General features: G+C 36.3%; 1 protein-coding gene across 1 annotated transcript; it reads left to right on the top strand.

Annotated features, from left to right (window-relative positions):
• The first annotated feature begins 6,475 nt into the window (after nt 1–6,475).
• Nucleotides 6,476–9,326, top strand: LOC109789293 (laccase-17). The gene is made up of 6 exons (XM_083072688.1): nt 6,476–6,671; nt 6,832–6,983; nt 7,095–7,339; nt 7,431–7,559; nt 7,721–8,683; nt 8,907–9,326. Exons 2-6 carry the CDS (start codon nt 6,874–6,876, stop codon nt 9,035–9,037), a joined length of 1,578 nt encoding a protein of 525 aa, XP_082928814.1. The 5' UTR covers nt 6,476–6,671; nt 6,832–6,873; the 3' UTR covers nt 9,038–9,326.
• The last annotated feature ends 10,943 nt before the right edge of the window (nt 9,327–20,269 follow it).

Raw genomic sequence — 20,269 nt, forward strand, 5'->3', positions numbered from 1 at the left:
GTCGACTCAGGACACCCCGTTCAACTTGGTATACGGGACAGATGCGATGATACCGATTGAAATCACCGAACCCTCTGTGCGTGCAACATGCTTCTCTGAGGAAGAATCCGAACAAGGAAGGCGAGTTGATTTGGACTTGATTTCTAAAATAAGAGACAGAGCCTGGATAAATCAAGTGGCAGCTCAGCAAAGGGTAGCTTTTAAGTACAATTCAAAGGTCATCCCAAGAGATTTTGTTGTGGGAGACCTCGTTTTGAAGCGCGCTCAGCTAACTCAAATGAGGAATAAACTGTCACCCAAATGGGTCGGCCCTTATAGAATTGACGATGTGGTCGGCAAAGGAGCTTACCGTTTGAGGATGCTAGATGGCAGAAGAATTTCGAGGACCTAGAACGCTGCAAACTTACGTTTTTATTATAGCTAATCTACTTGTTTGTATTAAGTGCACTTTTTTCCTAGCTCAGTATTTTTATTCCCTATAAAAATGTGAAAAGGTTTTTTGTTGAGAAGGAACGAGGCACCATTAACCAACAATTTCCCATCTCAATAAAAATCATCTTTTTTATCCTTCCATTATTGACATGTGTGTTATTTAAAGGCAACAAACTCGTGATTGATTGGTAAAAATCCAATTAGGCGAGTATAAATAAATCAAAGACAAACTCGTGATTGATCGGTAAAAATTTGACTGGGCGAGTATATATAACTCGAAAACAACTCGTGATTGATTGGTAAAAATCTAACTGGGCGAGTATAAATAACTCGAAGACAAACTCGTGATTGATCAGTAAAAATCCGACTGGGCGAGTATAAATAACTCGAAGACAGCTCGTGATTGATCGGTAAAAATCTGACTGGGCGAGTATAAATAACTCGAAGACAAACTCGTGATTGATCGTAAAAATCTGACTGGGCGAGTATAAATAACTCGAAGACAACTCGTGATTGATCGGTAAAACTCTGACTGGGTGAGTATAAATAACTCAAAGACAAATTCGTGATTGATCGGTAAAAAATTGATTGGGCGAGTATAAATAACTCGAAGACAAACTCATTATGAATCGGATAAAGAATGATGTATTCCCTTTCAAGTTATTTCAGTTACTGGATCAGATTCTTGACAATGATGTTTCTAAACATTTGATGTCGGAATTGGGACGATGTACTTCCGTTTAAGAACACTTTTTAACTAAATTATTTTCTTAAAGTTAAGGAGATTGGAATTCTCATTATTGAGATCGGTATTTGGCCGACTCTTTGGTCCAAGACTTTAAGTTTAAACTTGACAATTTTTCATTATTGATTGGCATTTAGCCGACCTCTTGGTCCAAAACTTCAAGTTTGAACTCATTACTTTTTCATTCATTATTGAGATCAGCATTTGGCCGACCACCCTAGTTGAACACGAAATTTTTTAACTTAAAATTATTTTTTAATAAGGTTCGTCAACCTTTAGACTATACGGCGATCACTTGGTTCTAAAGTTAAGATAATCAGAATTTGGGCGATAGCAATCCCCATTTTAACCTGGATTTATTTCCCCTCATTCGTGATGAAGTCGGATTTTAGGCGATATGATGGACTATTTTTAACTTAGAATTATTATTCTTAGCTAACGAGATCGACATTCGGGCGATCATTTGGATCAAGTTGAAACTCACTTAAAATTATTCCTCCAATATTAACTTGGTTTTACTCCTTTCTATGGATATCGACATTACGGCGATCATTTGATTCGAAGATTTGACATTCAAGATCAAATGATTTTTCCCATTCGTAGTCGGAATCGGTACTTGGACGACCATACGATTCAAAAATTTGCAATTCGAACTAAGTTATTTTCTATGATTAAGATCGGCATCTGGGCGATTATTTGGCTCAAAATTGTCAAGCTTAAACTTAGATTATTTGTCATTGATTTCTGGGATCGGCATTTGGACGCCCACTTGCACCTAAAAGTTCAAACTCAGATTATTTTTCATTGATTCTTGAACTTCTGGTTTAAACTTAAAATGTTTTTTCTCATTGGTCATTGATATCAGCACTTAGGCGATTCTATCGTTGAAAAAAGTTTTAAAAGTGCATCTTTTCCTATTCTTGCGAAGGCGGCATTTGGCCGATTACTCGATGTCAAAATTTTATCAAGCAAAAAACACATACTTCATAAATCGATCAAACAAAATGATGATAGTTCTTAAACATAACACAATGAAAACCCAAAGCATAAAAATAACTACAAGTTATAAGAAATCAGTCGTCCTCGGGGGGATCCACCAGCTCTCCATTTATAATCTCTTTGAAGTACCTAATACCCTCTAGATCAAGATCGGCATGAAGGAATTTCACTTGTGCAGTGGCCACGTCAAAGCCTCCCACGAACTTATTCATCGCTTCCACCTTTGCAGCATGCAATTCACCCTGTAATTTCTCAACTTCGGCTTTCAGCAGGGACGAGGGCGGGGAAACCCGAACCCCGCCGGAGATAAGGATGGAGACCCAGATTTTACCCTCGACAAATATCAGAGACGGGGGCGTAGACAGTTTAAATTTGCGGGAACAGGAGCGGGGAACGTAAAACCCGCCCCGCCCCGCCCCGTTGCCATACTTGAGCCCTGCTAACAAGGTCCGACTAGACAATAGTTGAAAGTAGTTACAAAATAGCACTGCCTCACATATTAAATCAATTCCAATTTAACCAATTTTAAATTTTGATGCTGTATGTGTGTTTTTTTGCACTACTATATATTAAAATAGACATGCTAACTTACTATACAGTTCAAAAACATTACAAAGTTGTTCGGTGTATGATCATATAAGCTTAAAATGCGATCAATGTCAAAATTAAAAAGAATGACTTAATATATTAGATGTTGATATAATATTTAATATTATTATGAATCAAATAAGAAAATATAGGATTACACGTATAGAATAATTAATTAATTAGTTAATTAAGATTTAATTAATTGACAAAACATTAAATTAAATTGACAAGTATCGAGCTTATAACATACAATCCCAATAAGGAATGAGGGTAAAGTTACAACAAATATATATATAAAGAAAAACATGTTGATCTCACTCTAGGGGAAAGAATGATTTTATGTCACCGCATAAAATCCTAAAATATGTCAAAAGTTGGGTAATATTGACAATCCCACTCTAGATTTGTTCATTTGGACTAGGTAGACATAATCTTTTTTTGACGTTTGGTAGTCACTAAGAACTATCGTGGAAGCATTCATTTTTAACGTTTGGCTTTTGTAAAACACGTGACAGATAAATTCTGAGTCCTATGTGATTTTTGCGTAATATTGTGTGATTTCTGGGATAAGGCTATTCTGCTCAAAGGATCATTATTTTATACCTTTGAAATCCCAATAAACAGGACCTATCAAATTAAGGCTCCTACTCATATGTTGTCCATGTCATCTGCCATGTTGCATTAGAAGAGAGAGATAAAATAGCCTCAATGTTATTTGTTGATTTGGTTGGAGTAATTAGGAATAATAAATAAATTTATATTTGTGAATGATATCTAAATCTATTTTGATTTTAATGTGAAATACTTAGTTTGACTAGATATTTAATTTATTAAATTGAGTATGAGATAGGGATAAAGATAAATATATATTTACCTGTCTTATATTTATATTTATTTTTAATTTGTTATAAATTTCTAATAAGTTAATTTATATTTTTTAGAATTTATTTAATATTTATATAATTTTTATTTTACTTTAAATTTATGTAAGATGAAAATTTAAATAATTTAATTTTTTAATTATTTTTCTATGTTAAAATTCTTATTTATTTATTTATTTATTTTTATATTTAGTTGAACAAAATATTTAATTAATTTTTAAACAAGGAAAGAATATCCATTAGAACATTAGATCATATTGAAGACATAAATTTCATACAATTAATGTGCCTCTCCTGCCATTAGACCCAAGGATATAAAAGACTCATGAGTTTTGGGAGCTTATTTCCTACTCAACCCAACTTAATTACAAACAACTGACACACAATACACTTTGCACTTATCATATATGTGATTCATCATCAAAATCAAACAATATACAAAACATAATAAGAACATCTTCGTTTCTTTGCACAACTCCATCGAAGCTTGCTTTTACACACTCCCCTTTTTTTATGATGACACGAGCCTTTTACATGTTTAGTGTGTTAAAAACTTTGATGATACCACCTGCAAAGCATATATAATCATACCCTTTCTCTCGGTTGGAATCATCAAATGAATTTATGCATATAGATATAGGTTGTATAAAAGCAAATTAATTAGAGCTATGCAACTATATCTACAACCAATCATATGAAGTCAAATATAGTAAGTGCACCAAAACAAACATTCATTGCATAAAAGTACTGAAATAGTTACCATGAAATTAAAACAAAAAATACAAACACAACCATCAAATTACACTTAATTTTTTGAATTTCTAATCCTAATCATCAGTATGCTTAGCAACCCTTAGCCATCTCCAAAGTGGCCAAGCGGTGCTAAATTACTAATTATTCTCACTAATTCAACCTTTATTAATATACTAGTTTGAGTCATTAAGCCATATATTTAGTAGAATTATTATTATGTTGTTTAGCTCTAAAATTAACTTTTTAATATTTTAGATATTAAAATTTACAAATTTAACTTGATGGTGCTTTTGTACACATGATAGAGTAATTCTCTTAGTTTTTCTAGAATTTTCCGAGTTCCTAAATAGTTTCAATTTTTCTTTGTTATCTGTGATTAGTATGGTCTGACTCAAATAGAAGGAAAATCCAAAATGTCTAAGAAAAATCCTAAAAATATAAAATAAGTTCTAAGCTTATTTCTTTGATTAAAAATATTATTTAGTTAATTTTCAAATTATCTAGTATTTATTTCACAATTTTCTTCTTTTTAATTTAATTTATTTACTAAAATAAATTTACATTTCTAGAAATCATCAAATTGTTTATATTCCTAAAGTACTCGTTTAATATCATTCAATTCTAAAATAAATTTTAAATATGTTTAAAAATATCTCTACCAATTATTTAGACTTTCCTGCGTAATTACCATTATAACTATTATTATTAAATTTTGATATTATTTTTTATTTCAAGATAAATTAAATATTCCAAGAATTTTAAATCTCTATATATCTAGTTTCCAATTGAAGTTACCAGTAATTAATTAAATAGTAATTAAATCTCTATCTAGTTTCTAATTAACATTACCACTGATAGAACAATTGTATATATATCTTCTACTAAACTCTTCATGCAGAGATACAAAGAATTATGAATCTGCAGTTGGCGAACAAGAAATGCTTAATTAATGATGTAAACAGAATCATCTACCAAACATATGTAAATGCTTCGGAGAGAAGAGAGGTTGCATGATAAAGACAGCAGTTAATGCTACTTAAGAGTTCAATTTGGCTATTAATTACATCGTTTAAACAATGTTATTTTCACATCTAACCCATGCACTGATGCACCTTACCTCACACCTACCATTTTTAAGTTAAAATTGAGGAAAGTTCGAGGGAACTGAGGGTTGTTGAAAATTTCTGAAAGTGATAGGTGTATTATGTTTAAGTGTAGAAATGACAAACAAGTGTTGTATGATGTTTGTCTAAGATTATGGTGCTGTGGAATATATTACTTTGCTCCTTCTAGATGGTGCTTTCAGCTTAGCATGCTTTCATGAAAAGGAACTAATTAAGTTGATTAAGGTTTCCTTGGTATGGCATGTTATCTGTCATGTAGTTTGTGGTGATGTACAAGAATACGGCAAACAACTACAGTGACTACTCGAAAGAATCCCCTTCTCAGTTACTTTAGTTCCAAGTACATCGCGCGGTTGTGAGAGTTACATGTCACCAAAATTTCTCATGGCTTTTCTGCTGATAATCAACTTTCTTTGGCGGTGGCTTCGGGGTTTCAAACCAATTTAAACTTGTGGTAAAAATAGTCCAAATCAAATTGATTTGGAGATGTCATATGATATAAGGATATATTTCATCAATTACCGATAGGAAACAGCAGTTAAGAATTGCATGATGAATTGAAAAGTCTATAACCTTTTCTTTACTTATTTCACTTTTCACTTTTTCTATCATACTAAATTTACAAACTGGTTCCTTAATTTATACTTGAACACCTTTGAGGTGACTCTTTTGGATATGACATTTTTAATATACCAAAAAGTGTGTCCAATATAATGGGAATGAGTTTAGCAGGAACGGTATTAAAAGAGGCAAATCCCAAAAAGGTTTGACTTGTACAAGAAGGAGGTCAAACGGTCAAGTGAAATTGATTGTCTTGGACACCACTCTAGAGTTGTTCTAACAACTGATCTCATTAAAAAATGAGAAAAAAAACACCTGAAGATCTTATCGAGACTTTACATATTGCAACAATCACATGGTATCATTCCTCTATAAATTACCTACCAATGAGATGTGTCGCCACAACAGTTCAGACTCAACCAAACAGTGTTCAAAGATTACATTTCTGTTTTGCACTCTCTCTAGAACAAAGGAAATATGGGTGTTCCTCCTCTTCAATCATTTGCATTTCCAGCATTGCTTCTCTTCTCATTTTTCATCATCCCTCAGCTTGCACTAGGAGGCATTACCAGGCATTACCAATTTGATGTAAATCTCAAAAGGACTTGATGTCTTTATCTAAGCTAGCTTATATTTATTATTTAAAAAAAAACATTTGAATTTCACATTGTTTTTAGCTTACTTTCCCATGTTTTTTTTTTAATCTTTTTTTTATCTAACGATGGCTTCGCTTTTTGATGTAATGTAGATAAAGTACCAAAATGTATAACGTCTATGTCACACAAAGAGCATGGTGACAGTGAATGGTCAGTTTCCTGGGCCACGCATTGTAGCTAGGGAGGGTGATCGTCTTCTTATCAAAGTGGTTAACCATGTTCAGAACAATATCTCCATTCATTGGTAAACTTTATTTCTTTTAAACGAAAACTTGGTTAAAAAGAAATTGAACATATTATATAGTTTGTAAATTGAACTTTGCTGTGTCAAAAAACTCGTTTACCTTGGAAATAGGCATGGCATTCGACAGATTCAATCAGGGTGGGCTGATGGGCCTGCCTATGTGACTCAGTGCCCCATTCAAACAGGCCAAAGTTATGTCTACAATTACACCATTGTGGGCCAGAGAGGCACTCTCTTTTGGCATGCCCATATATCTTGGTTGAGATCAACTCTCTATGGTCCTATCATCATTCTTCCCAAGCGTGGAATTCCATATCCTTTTACCAAACCTTACAAGGAAGTTCCCATCATTTTTGGTAATTACAAAATGATTGTGACGTCAAATTCCTATGTTATCTGCATGTATTTAGGAATGACCTTACTTTGACATAAAACAAAATATTTCAGGAGAATGGTGGAATACAGATCCTGAGGCAGTCATAGCACAAGCATTACAAACGGGTGGAGGACCAAATGTATCTGATGCCTACACTATTAATGGCCTTCCAGGGCCATTGTATAACTGTTCTGCTAATGGTATATATCAAGTGCTTAAATAAAACTAACCAATAGTATTCCATGTTATGTGATTACTAGTGGTTAAATTCCCAAGATTAAGAAGAATAATACCTTGTCATATCCTCATGAATTAAAATTGGCATGTTATGTATCTATATGAAAATATTGGTGTTTTGCAGATACATTCAAGCTAAAGGTGAAGCCAGGCAAAACATACCTTCTCCGTTTGATCAATGCTGCACTCAATGATGAACTATTCTTCAGCATTGCAAATCACACCCTCACAATAGTTGACGTAGATGCAATTTATGTTAAGCCATTTGACACAGACACTATCCTCATTGCCCCTGGACAAACCAGTAATGTTCTTCTAAAAACCAAATCTGATTACCCCAATGCCACGTTCTTGATGAGTGCAAGACCATATGCGACTGGCCAGGGAACTTTTGACAACTCAACAGTTGCTGGTATCTTGGAATATGAAGTTCCACCACACTCTCTTCATTCAATAGAGAAGCTTTCACTCTTCAAGCCCATCCTCCCAGCCCTTAATGACACTTCTTTTGCAACAAACTTCTCTAACAAGCTTCGTAGCTTGGCAAGCTCTCAGTTTCCTACAAATGTTCCACAGAAAGTGGATAGACACTTTTTCTTCACAGTAGGCCTTGGCACAAGTCCCTGCCAACAAAACCAAACATGTCAAGGACCCAATGGAACAAAATTTGCAGCATCAGTGAATAATGTGTCTTTCACACTCCCAACAACTGCTCTTCTTCAATCCCACTTCTTTGGCCAATCCAATGGAGTTTACTCTCCTTACTTTCCTATTAGTCCTTTGATTCCATTCAACTATACTGGCACTCCACCAAACAACACCAATGTGAGCAATGGAACAAAGGTTGTGGTTGTTCCCTTCAACACAAGTGTAGAGCTTGTGATGCAGGACACCAACATTCTTGGTGCTGAAAGTCACCCTCTCCATTTGCATGGCTTCAACTTCTTTGTTGTTGGTCAAGGTTTTGGTAACTTTGATCCGAATAAGGACCCTTCTAACTTCAATCTTGTTGACCCAGTTGAGAGAAACACAGTGGGAGTCCCTTCTGGTGGATGGGTTGCAATTCGTTTCTTAGCTGATAATCCAGGTCGCTCACTTAATTCGGTTCCTTAATTTCTCATTTACATATGATAAAAATATAAATAAAGAAGAAGAAGGTACTTTGTCTAAGATAGACATAGTTGTCATAAATAATACATTCCTACACATAAGAAAAGACATTGGACATAATTATTAGGACTAATTAAAATTATCATTATTTTGGTGATTTGAACCTTTACTAACAATTATGTTGTATGCACTGAATGCAGGGGTATGGTTCATGCATTGCCATCTTGAAGTGCACACAAGCTGGGGTCTAAAAATGGCCTGGATTGTCTTGGATGGAAAACTTCCACACCAGAAACTGCTTCCACCACCTGCTGATCTTCCAAAGTGTTAAACATTCACTATAGGAATTGCGGCATAACTTTCGGAATATGTTGTTTGTCTTGTGTTTTTAATTTTATTTTTATTTTTTTTCCCATTTTTTATTCTCCTTCAATTAATGGCCCTTTTTGGCATTCTTCGTGGGCTAACTGACTTTATTAGTTCAGTTTTCTCCTTCGTGCATGAGATGAGATGAAAGGGTGGAAACTATATTAAGATCTGTCAAAAATAACGACGTCATTGCTCTCAATATTGTAATATTATTTCATTTCAATGAGAAATCTATGGCTTTAATGATCTAACTTATTTGAACATCTCTATCTGTATTTAAGAAAATTAGTTAATTTTATTTAATTTATTAATTTTATTTTTACAAAATAGTTTTTTCCAATATGTTCTTAATTAAAATTTGATATAAAAATAAATAAAAAAGCGATTGAAAATAACAGCTTACTTAAATGAAGAATCTTTATTACATGATGTCATTCATTATGATACAATTTGTTTATATATTTTTTTTTGTCTATGAATATATATATCCATGCAATACTCAAAAACTGATGACTAAAAATAAATTTGTGTAAGTAAAAGGTGACTTTTGCTGATCAAACATTATTTTAATACAACAAAAAATTAAACATGAGAGAGCACCATGCATAATTGAACAACTATATGTAATATTTATTATTTTTTTATTCACATATTAAACTACTGTACATGATTTTATATTTATTTTTTTTATATTTATCAATCTCTCTGTAAAGAGAAAGGACATATTTAATAAGAAATTTTTTCATGTGGAAAATATAAATAAGTGATTCAATGATTTATGAATGATTAAAATTAAAATTATTTATTGGTTACATGACTATATATACCTAAAAAAAAATAATGTATATTTTCTTATTATGCTTTATTTGGTATTGACAAATTATCAATAAATAAATAAATAAAAAGGGAGAAATCAACATAATAGATAGAAAATAAAAATGTGCCTTTGGTACCGAAGAAAAAGTCGAGCAAACAAATAAAATAAGGTTGTCTTTGGTATCGAAGAAAAAGTGAAACACATGAATCATATATGCTTGAACTATATAGTTCAAGGTGATGTTGTATAAAAAAAATAATGAGTTGCTACTAAATTAGATATACTGAAGAGATATGTGTACTTTAAATGGCTTGAGTTGTTTTAAAGACTTAGTACAATAAATTAAATCATATTTAATTATTTTACACATTTGAGTTTAAAATCTACACAAATCCTACTTATTAAACTATAGCAAAAGGTGGTGTTGCATATAGAAAGAGTAAAGTGCTACTAAATTAGGTCTATTAACAATCAAAGGGAGATGCGTCTACTAAATAATTTTGGTTGTTTTGAAGCCATAGCCAAATAAATTAAAATTATATTTCTTTTACGCATTTGAGCCTAAAACTTATACTAACCCAACTTAAGTTATAGCAAAATGATAGTATATAGAAATAGTGGTTTACCAAAAAATTAGGCCTATTAACAATCAAATGGAGATGTGTATATGATAAACAATTTGGACTTTTTGAAGGACCCGATAAATTAAAATCAAATTTCTTTACATACTTGAGCTTAAAACCTACCCAAACTCAACTTTATTTTTTTGACATATACACAAATCCAACTTAAACTATGTCAAAAGGTAGTGTTGTACATAAAAAATAGTTGTGTACAACTAAATTAGGCTTATTAGCAATTGAAGGGAAATATGTCTAGTAAATAGTTTGGATTGTTTTGAAGATTTTGCCAATTAAATTAAAATCACATTTCTTTGATACATTTGAGCCTAAAACCTATATAAATTGGATATGGCCAAATGGGCTAGACCTGGTAGGCCACCTGCTAACACACTAGGTATGGTAATGGGACCCATGGGAGCGGGTAATAGTAAATTCGCCCCTGCCCCGTTAATTTTGTTGAAATAATAATAAAAATATAAGATAATCAATGAATTAAAATACATCAATCTCACAAGTAAGTTAAAGTCCCATCACAAAGTTACAATAATTCAATCTCATAATTCCAAACGAAAGTAAACAACTTAAAATACATAAATTTTATTAGTCCAATCAAAGATAGAAAATTAATCAAATTATATTCAACATAATTCTATAACATGCTTAACACATGTTGGTAATTTCATCAACCTCACTTTTGTAAGAAAATAAGACGAGAGAGTGTACTTTTAGGGTTATGTGGTACAAGAATAATTAGGATATTTAAGAAATATTATTAAACGGGTACCCGCGGGTATGAATATCATCATACCTGCCCCCGCCCCATTTATAAACGGGTAAAAAATTATCCGTCCCCATTATCCGCGGGTACCCAATTAGCCTATCCATTTATTATCCATAGCGGATTTTACACACAGATACCCACGGATGCGGGTATTTTTGTCATCCCTATAACACACCAAAAAGGGAGGGTTCATGATATATACACTTCCTTTTTTTTATAAGTACACCTCCTTTTTAAAAAAAATAATTAAAATTTTAAAATATTTTTAATTTTTTAAGTTTTAATTTTTAATTTTTTAATTTTACATTCACAATATTTAATTTAGTAAAAAAAAAAAAATTCATACATCTTCCCTCATTTTTTTAATTTTTACATGCACCCCCTTACCTTTCCTTCACCCCACCTATTTTGATAACATGTGAAAATTAAAAGAGAAAAATAAAGTGTGTGAAAAAAAGAAAAAGGTAGCAAATTAAAAGTTAAAGGTGTAAAATTATAAAATTTATAAATAAAAAAAACTAATATTTTATAATTAAAAAAAAGTATAAAGGATGTGTGTATATATCATTAGCCAAAAAGGAGGAGGGGTTCGGGCCAATTAATCCAACCTGATAACTCGTTCTTTTTTATTAAAAAAAAGTAAAAATGAAAATTATATTAAAAATTTAATTTAAAATTTTTTTACAATGCAATTATTTAAGATTTTAATAAATAAAAATATGTGTTAGTTATTCTTGTTAGTTTATTATATAAATTTAATTTCTCTAATAATAATAAAAAAACTAATAAAATGAAATTGAAACTAAATTATTAATATATTTTACATCCTTTAAATGAATTTTCCTATTTACATTAATTTTATAAAATAAATATATATATTTTTCAAAAAAATTTATGGCTATCCTGCCTTAGCAAATTAATGTGACATGCCCACTTTTAATAGATAGCTCAACCCAACTTAATCTTATTTAATAGGCTAACGATAGTTAGACCGACTCATTTTGCAATCCTAATATAAACTCAACTTAAACTATAGCAAAATATGGTATTGAATATGTAAAATAATGGGTTGTTACTACAACCTTTGCTACCTCTTCCTTTTCCTTCAAGAACAATAATGTCACTAACGCTCATTTTTGCCTTTGACAAAGATGAATGCTCACCAGCTTACAACTTTCACAAATAATCCAAAACCAATTTCTTAAGTTCTGTGTGTGAAGGAGGAGAGCATTTTAATTGAGTTCTAACAAAAGGAGAAGAGGAAGATAGAGGAAACGAAGAGGTGAGAGTAACTTGACCGAAGTGGAGGCTTGACATTGGAAACCACCTCCAGTGACAGTGCATATATAGTGGTGGATGGTTGGAAAGAAAAAAAGTTAGCTTTGCTATGGTGTGAAAATGTGCATCATAATCATTAAAAACTAAAGGTTATGATTATTGGTGCACCATACACCACATAAAGCATTGGTGCACCCTAAAACCAGTCTAAATCAAAAACAAAATTCTTTTACACATTTGAGCACCGCATAAAATCTATAACAACCCATCCTGAACTATAGCAAAAGATGGTGTTGTACATATAGAAATAATGATTTGCTATTAAATTAAACTCATTAACCATTAAGATCACCCTAATTGTAAGAGTTGAAATAGTATGTACAAAATTCTAAATTTAAAATTCATCATCGTTATTATAAAGACTCATTAACAATCGAAAATAAATATGTCTAATAATCGGTTTAAACTATTTTAAAGACTAAATAAATTAAAATCATATATGCTAGCCTTATAAGTGTCACCATTCATCCCTCATTCGGTCGTTCCCTCTACATTTTCCCTCAATGCAGAATAACTTGTCGTTCTAATAAGGCATGACAACGTGCATCGAGTATAAGTTTCATGATATCCGTCCATATTCATGTGGTTTAAACTCATTCTCATCTTCCTTCTCGTACCTGTTAGGTATGTAATTTTTGTCTCATCCTCGTCCTCGTCAGGTATCAGGTATACCCGTACCCGTACCTATCAGTAATTAATTAATTTTTTTTACAAAAGAAACACACAATATTTTTATTTTATCATTTCATATATTACAAATGTAATTGAATTGTTTTTTTTTTTATCTCATTTTAATCAATAAACTTCTTAATAATTAAAAAATCACAAATGTTTCTGTACCATCCTGGTCGAATTCCGACTTAACTTCTTTACATGGGACAGGTCAGATATGACTCAAGCTGACCCCTCTTTAGGGGTACACTCGGTCAAAATCTGACCTGGCTTCTCTGCATAAACCAGGTCGGTCATAATCCGATCCCACTCACCTATAAGAGCCTGCTCGGCCAAGACCCGACTGGGCTTCTCTATATGGGTTTGCTCGGTCAGGGGCCGATTTGACCTCCCCATATAGAAGCTATCTGATGGCAAGGGCAAAATCCCACCTTCATTTACCAAATATCTTCCAGATAAAAAAGGTTAAAGAAATTCCCACATTCTCGGGGCCCATGAGGCCCATGAACAAGAAACTATAAGACCTAAAATCATAGGGTTTGGAAGAAACCTAGTCCACCTTGTGGTCGAAACATTTTGGCGCCCACTGTGGGGTTACGGTGAAATTTTTCCTACGCCCCAAGTAATACAGAAGAACCTGCACTTTACTATGGCGAGAGGCGGCACATCGAACAGCGACTCACAACACCCCACCATGGAGGAGATGATGGCGTTGATCAATGGCTTGAGAGATGAGAATGCGCGATCCAGGGAAAGGCAGGAGGCTATTCAACGAGAAAACGAGGAGATCAGGAGGCGAGCAGATGAGATGCAGGCTATGATAACGGCCAATACCAGGTCGGCGGAGGAAGATGTCATGATGGAAGTCCCTAGGGATTTTCGACCTTTCTCGGAAGTTATAGAGGTCGAGATCATCCCGAGGGATCATCGGGTCCCCCAAGTGGAACCTTTTGACAGAACCCAGGATCCTAGTCAACACTTGATGGATTTCCGGGCTCAAATGCTGATTTGTGGAGGGAGTATGGAAATTCGCTGCAAGCTGTTCATGGGCACGCTCAAAAAAGCGGCCCTTGATTGGTTTAGTGGTCTTCCTGAACGATCAATCACCGACATTGATGTCTTTAGTCGGCTTTTCATGGCGTAGTTTGCAGTCAACAAAAAGAAACCGCCGATCACGTCAGACTTGTTTGATCTCAAATAGCAACGCGAGGAGTCGTTGAAAGAATTTTTGCAAAGGTTCAATGAGGTTGCTTTGAGGATTGCATCCTTGGATGAAAGGATGGCGGTCATTGCGTTCTAGAAGGGACTAAGATCGAGTGCATTCAACGTCACATTGGAGAAAGAAAATTGCCAAACGATGTCGGAGGTAAGAGCTTTTGCCCTGAGTCACATAAAGACGGAGGAGGGGCAGATCAACAAAAGGGCGGCAGAAAATCGAAAAGCTGGGGTCGGCAATAAGGAGGGCAATAAACATCTTTGGCCTCGTTCGGATTGGAGTAAGCGACGTGACCGTTACAATGTGAAGGAGGGCAATCACCGATAGGCAGATTATGGTGGTCGGACAAGGGGCGAGTGGACACAAAGCAACGAGGTGGAAAAGTTTACTCCGCTCAATGTCCCTAGGAGGCAGATACTTCATGATGTCAATAGTGCATCACTCTTTGAGTTTCCAGCAACGACGGAGCGTCAATTGGGTCCCTTCAAGACCGACTAGTGTGAGTTTCACAAGACTCATGGGCATACCACTGAAAATTGTTTCATCCTTGGGAGACAGATTGAGCGCCTGATCAAGGAGGGACGCCTGAAAAAGTTCGTGACAAGGAAACAGGAGGAAAGCTCGTCAAAAAGGCGACATAGGCACACATAGGACGACGCAAGGAGGGATATACATAGAGAAAGGACCCCCTTCAAGGACCCTCCAACAAAGGCGTCGGAGGTCCATCAACAGGCAATTCACGGGGATTTCAACACAATGGTAGGGGGATTTGCGGGAGGAGGCGTCACCTCAGCTACTCGAAAAAGGTACACACGCTCCGTTCTGTCCGTATCGGAATTTTGCCGATCTCCCCAACCCATGATTTCCTTCTCAGATGTCGACTATGAAGGAGTAGCTCCTCATGAGGATGATCCTATTGTCATCACGACGATAGTGATGGGCTATAATGTGAAGCGCATTTTGGTCGACCAGGGAAGTCCGGCCGACATCCTTTTTTGGGAAGCCTTCGTGGGAATGAAGATCCCTAACGACCGACTTGTACCCTACGTGGGAACCCTGGTAGGTTTTGTAGGAGACCAGGTTATGGCTAGGGGATATGTCGATTTAGAGACGAACTTTGGTCAGGGCTCGCAGATGAAAACGGTGATCATTCGGTATTTAGTAGTGAATGCTCAATCGTCTTACAACATACTCATTGGAAGGCCTACGCTGAACAAACTGGGGGCTGTGGTGTCAACATCGCACTTGAAAGTGAAGTACCCATTGCCAAATGGAGACGTTGGAGTCCTTAAAGGGGATCAAGAGGTCGCTCGAAAGTGTTACGAGGACAGTCTGAAGGCACGAAGGCCCTTGTATACCACACCAGCAGAAAAACACATCCATTATGTCAAATTGGATCCTGGGATGGGTCAGTTTGATCACCGAACCGCCCCTGTGGAAGATGTCAAGGAGGTAGCAATGATGGAAGGAAAGGAATGTGAAAATTGGAACTTCTTTAACCCCGAAAAATGAAGAAAGGCTGGTCAGGGTTTTAAGAGAAAATGTGTCGGCGTTTGCATGGAATTCCAAGGACATGGCAGGCATTGACCCCAATTTCCTATGCCACAAGCTAGCTATAGACCCAAATGCAAAGGCAGTGATCCAAAAAAGGAGAAAGTTTAGAGAAGAAAAATGAAGGGCCATCGCGAAAGAAACGAAGAAATTGGTGATGGCAGGACATGTCCGTGAAATCCAATACCCGACCTAGTTGGAAAACATGGTGATGGTGCGCAAGAGCAACGGGAAATGGAGAATGTGTACGGACTTCACTGGTCTGAATAAGGCCTGCGAAAGGACTCGTACCCACTGCCCAACATAGACTGCTTGGTTGATGGAGCGTTGGGGTACGAATTACCGAATTTCATGGATGCTTACTCGGGGTACAACTAGATCTGAATGCATCCAGCAGATGAAGACAAGACCGCCTTCATAGCAGATCAAGCCAATTTTTGCTACAGGGTCATGCCCTTCGGTTTAAAGAACGTGGGGGCGACTTATCAACGACTGATGGACAAGGTCCTCGTGAATCAGCTAGGTAGGAATGTGGAAGCCTATGTGGACGACATGGTGGTGAAGTCGACGAGCATCGATCGACATTTTGACGATTTGTAGGAGTTGTTTGACACTATCAGTAAGTATCAACTCAAGTTGAATCCCGAAAAGTGCTCATTCAGGGTCCAGGCAGGAAAGTTCATCGGTTTCCTACTGACTCATCGTGGCATTGAAGCAAAACCCTAACAAGTGCTCGAATATCATCAACATGAGGAGTCCATCTACAGTAAAGGAGGTTCAACAACTTGCGAGAAGAATGGCTTCTTTGTCTCGTTTTCTTTCGAGGGCAGCTGATAAGGCGCTCCGCTTTTTCAATGCCTAAAGAAGAACGATCGTTTCACTTGGACAACCGAGTGTGAAGAAGCTTTCACGGAACTCAAGAGGTCAATTTCATCGCTGACGATTCTGACAAAACCACGACTGAACATCCCTTTGTTGGTCTACATATCGGCATCCGACCGAGCCGTCAGTGCGGTTCTAGTGCAAGAACAGGAAGCTTCTCAAGTTCCTATTTACTTCGTGAGTAGGGTCTTGCAAGGAGCAGAGACGAGGTATCAAAAGATTGAAAAGTTGGCTCTTGCGATACTAGTTATCGCGTAGAAGTTGAGATACTATTACCAAAGCTACGAGGTTGTAGTTTGAACTGACCATCCGATCTAGCAAGTCTTACAGAAGCTCGACCTGGTGGGAAGAATGATGAAGTGGTCGGTCGAGCTATCGGAGTTCTCCATCAAGTATGAGCCGAGAGGGGAAATCAAAGCTCAAGCTTTAGCCGACTTTGTGATGGAATTGACTTCTCCTGTTGAGGAGGGTAGTGTCGGAGAAACTTAATGGATTTTATTAGTGGACGATGCTTCGAATCTTGGTGGAAGTGGAGTGGGAATTGTCTTGGAAGGTCCGGGGGGCATATTGTTGGAACAATCATTACGTTTTGAATTTCGAGCAAGCAATAATCAAGCGGAGTACGTGGCACTATTGGCAGGGATGGTCTTGGCAAAGGAGATGGGGGCGACAAGCTTGTCAGCTAGGAGTGATTCTCAGTTGATTACCAAACAAGTGGCTGGAACTTTCCAGGCAAAGGGCCCTCAATTGGCCAAATACTTGGAAAAGGTTAAGCTCCTATCGAAAAATTTCTAAGAGTTCACACTCAACCACGTGCCGCGGGAGCAAAATTTGCGGGCCGATATGCTCTTTAAGCTAGCAAGTACTACGAAGCCAAGGGCCACTCGGTCGGTTATCCAGGAAACATTGGCTCAACCGAGTATTAATGAGTCACAGAAAAGCGTTCTTTTTTTCCAAGAGGAGATAGATTTTTGGATGGGACCATACATTGCATTCCTAACGCGGGGGGAGTTACCAGAGGACAAAAGGGAAGCATCGTTGGTAGAAAGGGAGTCGGCCAGGTTTGTGGTTATCTCTGAAAGGTTGTATCAAAAAGAGTTTCAACACTCTCCTTCTTAGATGTTTGATCACATCACAAGCGCAGAGGGTGATGGATGAAATTCATGGCGGCATGTGTGAGATTCATATCGGAGGACGAGCCTTAGTCTACAAAGTTACACGTGCAGGGTACTTTTGGCCAACTTTGAGAAACGACTGCGTCAACTGGGTCCGAAAGTGTGATGGATGTCAAAGACACGCGACCTTACATCATTCCCCAGCTGAACTACTTCATTCAATCTTGTCTCCCTGGCCATTCAACAAGTGGGGTATTGATATTCTCGGTCCATTTCCGATCGCGGTAAGACAACTAAAATTCTTGATAGTGGCTGTTGACTACTTTAGCAAATGGATCGAGGCGGAGCCAGTAGCAACTATCTCAACAGAGAAGGTAAGGATATTTCTATGGAAGAATGTGATATGTAGATACGGTGTTCCTCAAGTGCTCGTATCGGATAACGGGACACAATTTGCGAGTGGAAGGGTCCGTGATTTCTGTCGTGAGATCGGTATCCGAATGACATTCACTTCCGTTGAACACCCCCAATCTAATGGCCAAGCGGAATCGGCCAACAAGGTTGTGTTATCGGGATTGAAGAATCGCATCCAGGACTCTGGCGCTTCATGGGTGGAGGAGCTTCCCAGGGTGTTGTGGTCATATCACACGATTACTCATTCGTCGACTCAGGACACCCCGTTCAACTTGGTATACGGGACAGATGCGATGATACCGATTGAAATCACCGAACCCTCTGTGCGTGCAACATGCTTCTCTGAGGAAGAATCCGAACAAGGAAGGCGAGTTGATTTGGACTTGATTTCTAAAATAAGAGACAGAGCCTGGATAAATCAAGTGGCAGCTCAGCAAAGGGCAGCTTTTAAGTACAATTCAAAGGTCATCCCAAGAGATTTTGTTGTGGGAGACCTCGTTTTGAAGCGCGCTCAGTTAACTCAAATGAGGAATAAACTGTCACCCAAATGGGTTGGCCCTTATAGAATTGACGATGTGGTCGGCAAAGGAGCTTACCGTTTGAGGATGCTAGATGGCAGAAGAATTTCGAGGACCTAGAACGCTGCAAACTTACGTTTTTATTATAGCTAATCTACTTGTTTGTATTAAGTGAACTTTTTTCCTAGCTCAGTATTTTTATTCCCTATAAAAATGTGAAAAGGTTTTTTGCTGAGAAGGAACGAGGCACCATTAACCAACAATTTCCCATCTCAATAAAAATCATCTTTTTTATCCTTCCTTTATTGACATGTGTGTTATTTAAAGGCAACAAACTCGTGATTGATTGGTAAAAATCCAATTAGGCGAGTATAAATAAATCAAAGACAAACTCGTGATTGATCGGTAAAAATTTGACTGGGCGAGTATATATAACTCGAAAACAACTCGTGATTGATTGGTAAAAATCTAACTGGGCGAGTATAAATAACTCGAAGACAAACTCGTGATTGATCAGTAAAAATCCGACTGGGCGAGTATAAATAACTCGAAGACAACTCGTGATTGATCGGTAAAAATCTGACTGGGCGAGTATAAATAACTCGAAGACAAACTCGTGATTGATCGTAAAAATCTGACTGGGCGAGTATAAATAACTCGAAGACAACTCGTGATTGATCGGTAAAACTCTGACTGGGTGAGTATAAATAACTCGAAGACAAATTCGTGATTGATCGGTAAAAAATTGATTGGCCGAGTATAAATAACTCGAAGACAAACTCATTATGAATCGGATAAAGAATGATGTATTCCCTTTCAAGTTATTTCAGTTACTGGATCAGATTCTTGACAATGATGTTTCTAAACATTTGATGTCGGAATTGGGACGATGTACTTCCGTTTAAGAACACTTTTTAACTAAATTATTTTCTTAAAGTTAAGGAGATTGGAATTCTCATTATTGAGATCGGTATTTGGCCGACTCTTTGGTCCAAGACTTTAAGTTTAAACTTGACAATTTTTCATTATTGATTGGCATTTAGCCATCCTCTTGGTCCGAAACTTCAAGTTTGAACTCATTACTTTTTCATTCATTATTGAGATCAGCATTTGGCCGACCACCCTAGTTGAACACGAAATTTTTTAACTTAAAATTATTTTTTAATAAGGTTCGTCAACCTTTAGACTATACGGCGATCACTTGGTTCTAAAGTTAAGAAAATCAGAATTTGGGCGATAGCAATCCCCATTTTAACCTGGATTTATT

Source organism: Cajanus cajan, chromosome 4 (genome assembly GCF_000230855.2).
Source record: "Cajanus cajan strain Asha chromosome 4, NIPB_CcT2T_4, whole genome shotgun sequence".
Taxonomy (NCBI): Eukaryota; Viridiplantae; Streptophyta; class Magnoliopsida; order Fabales; family Fabaceae; genus Cajanus; species Cajanus cajan.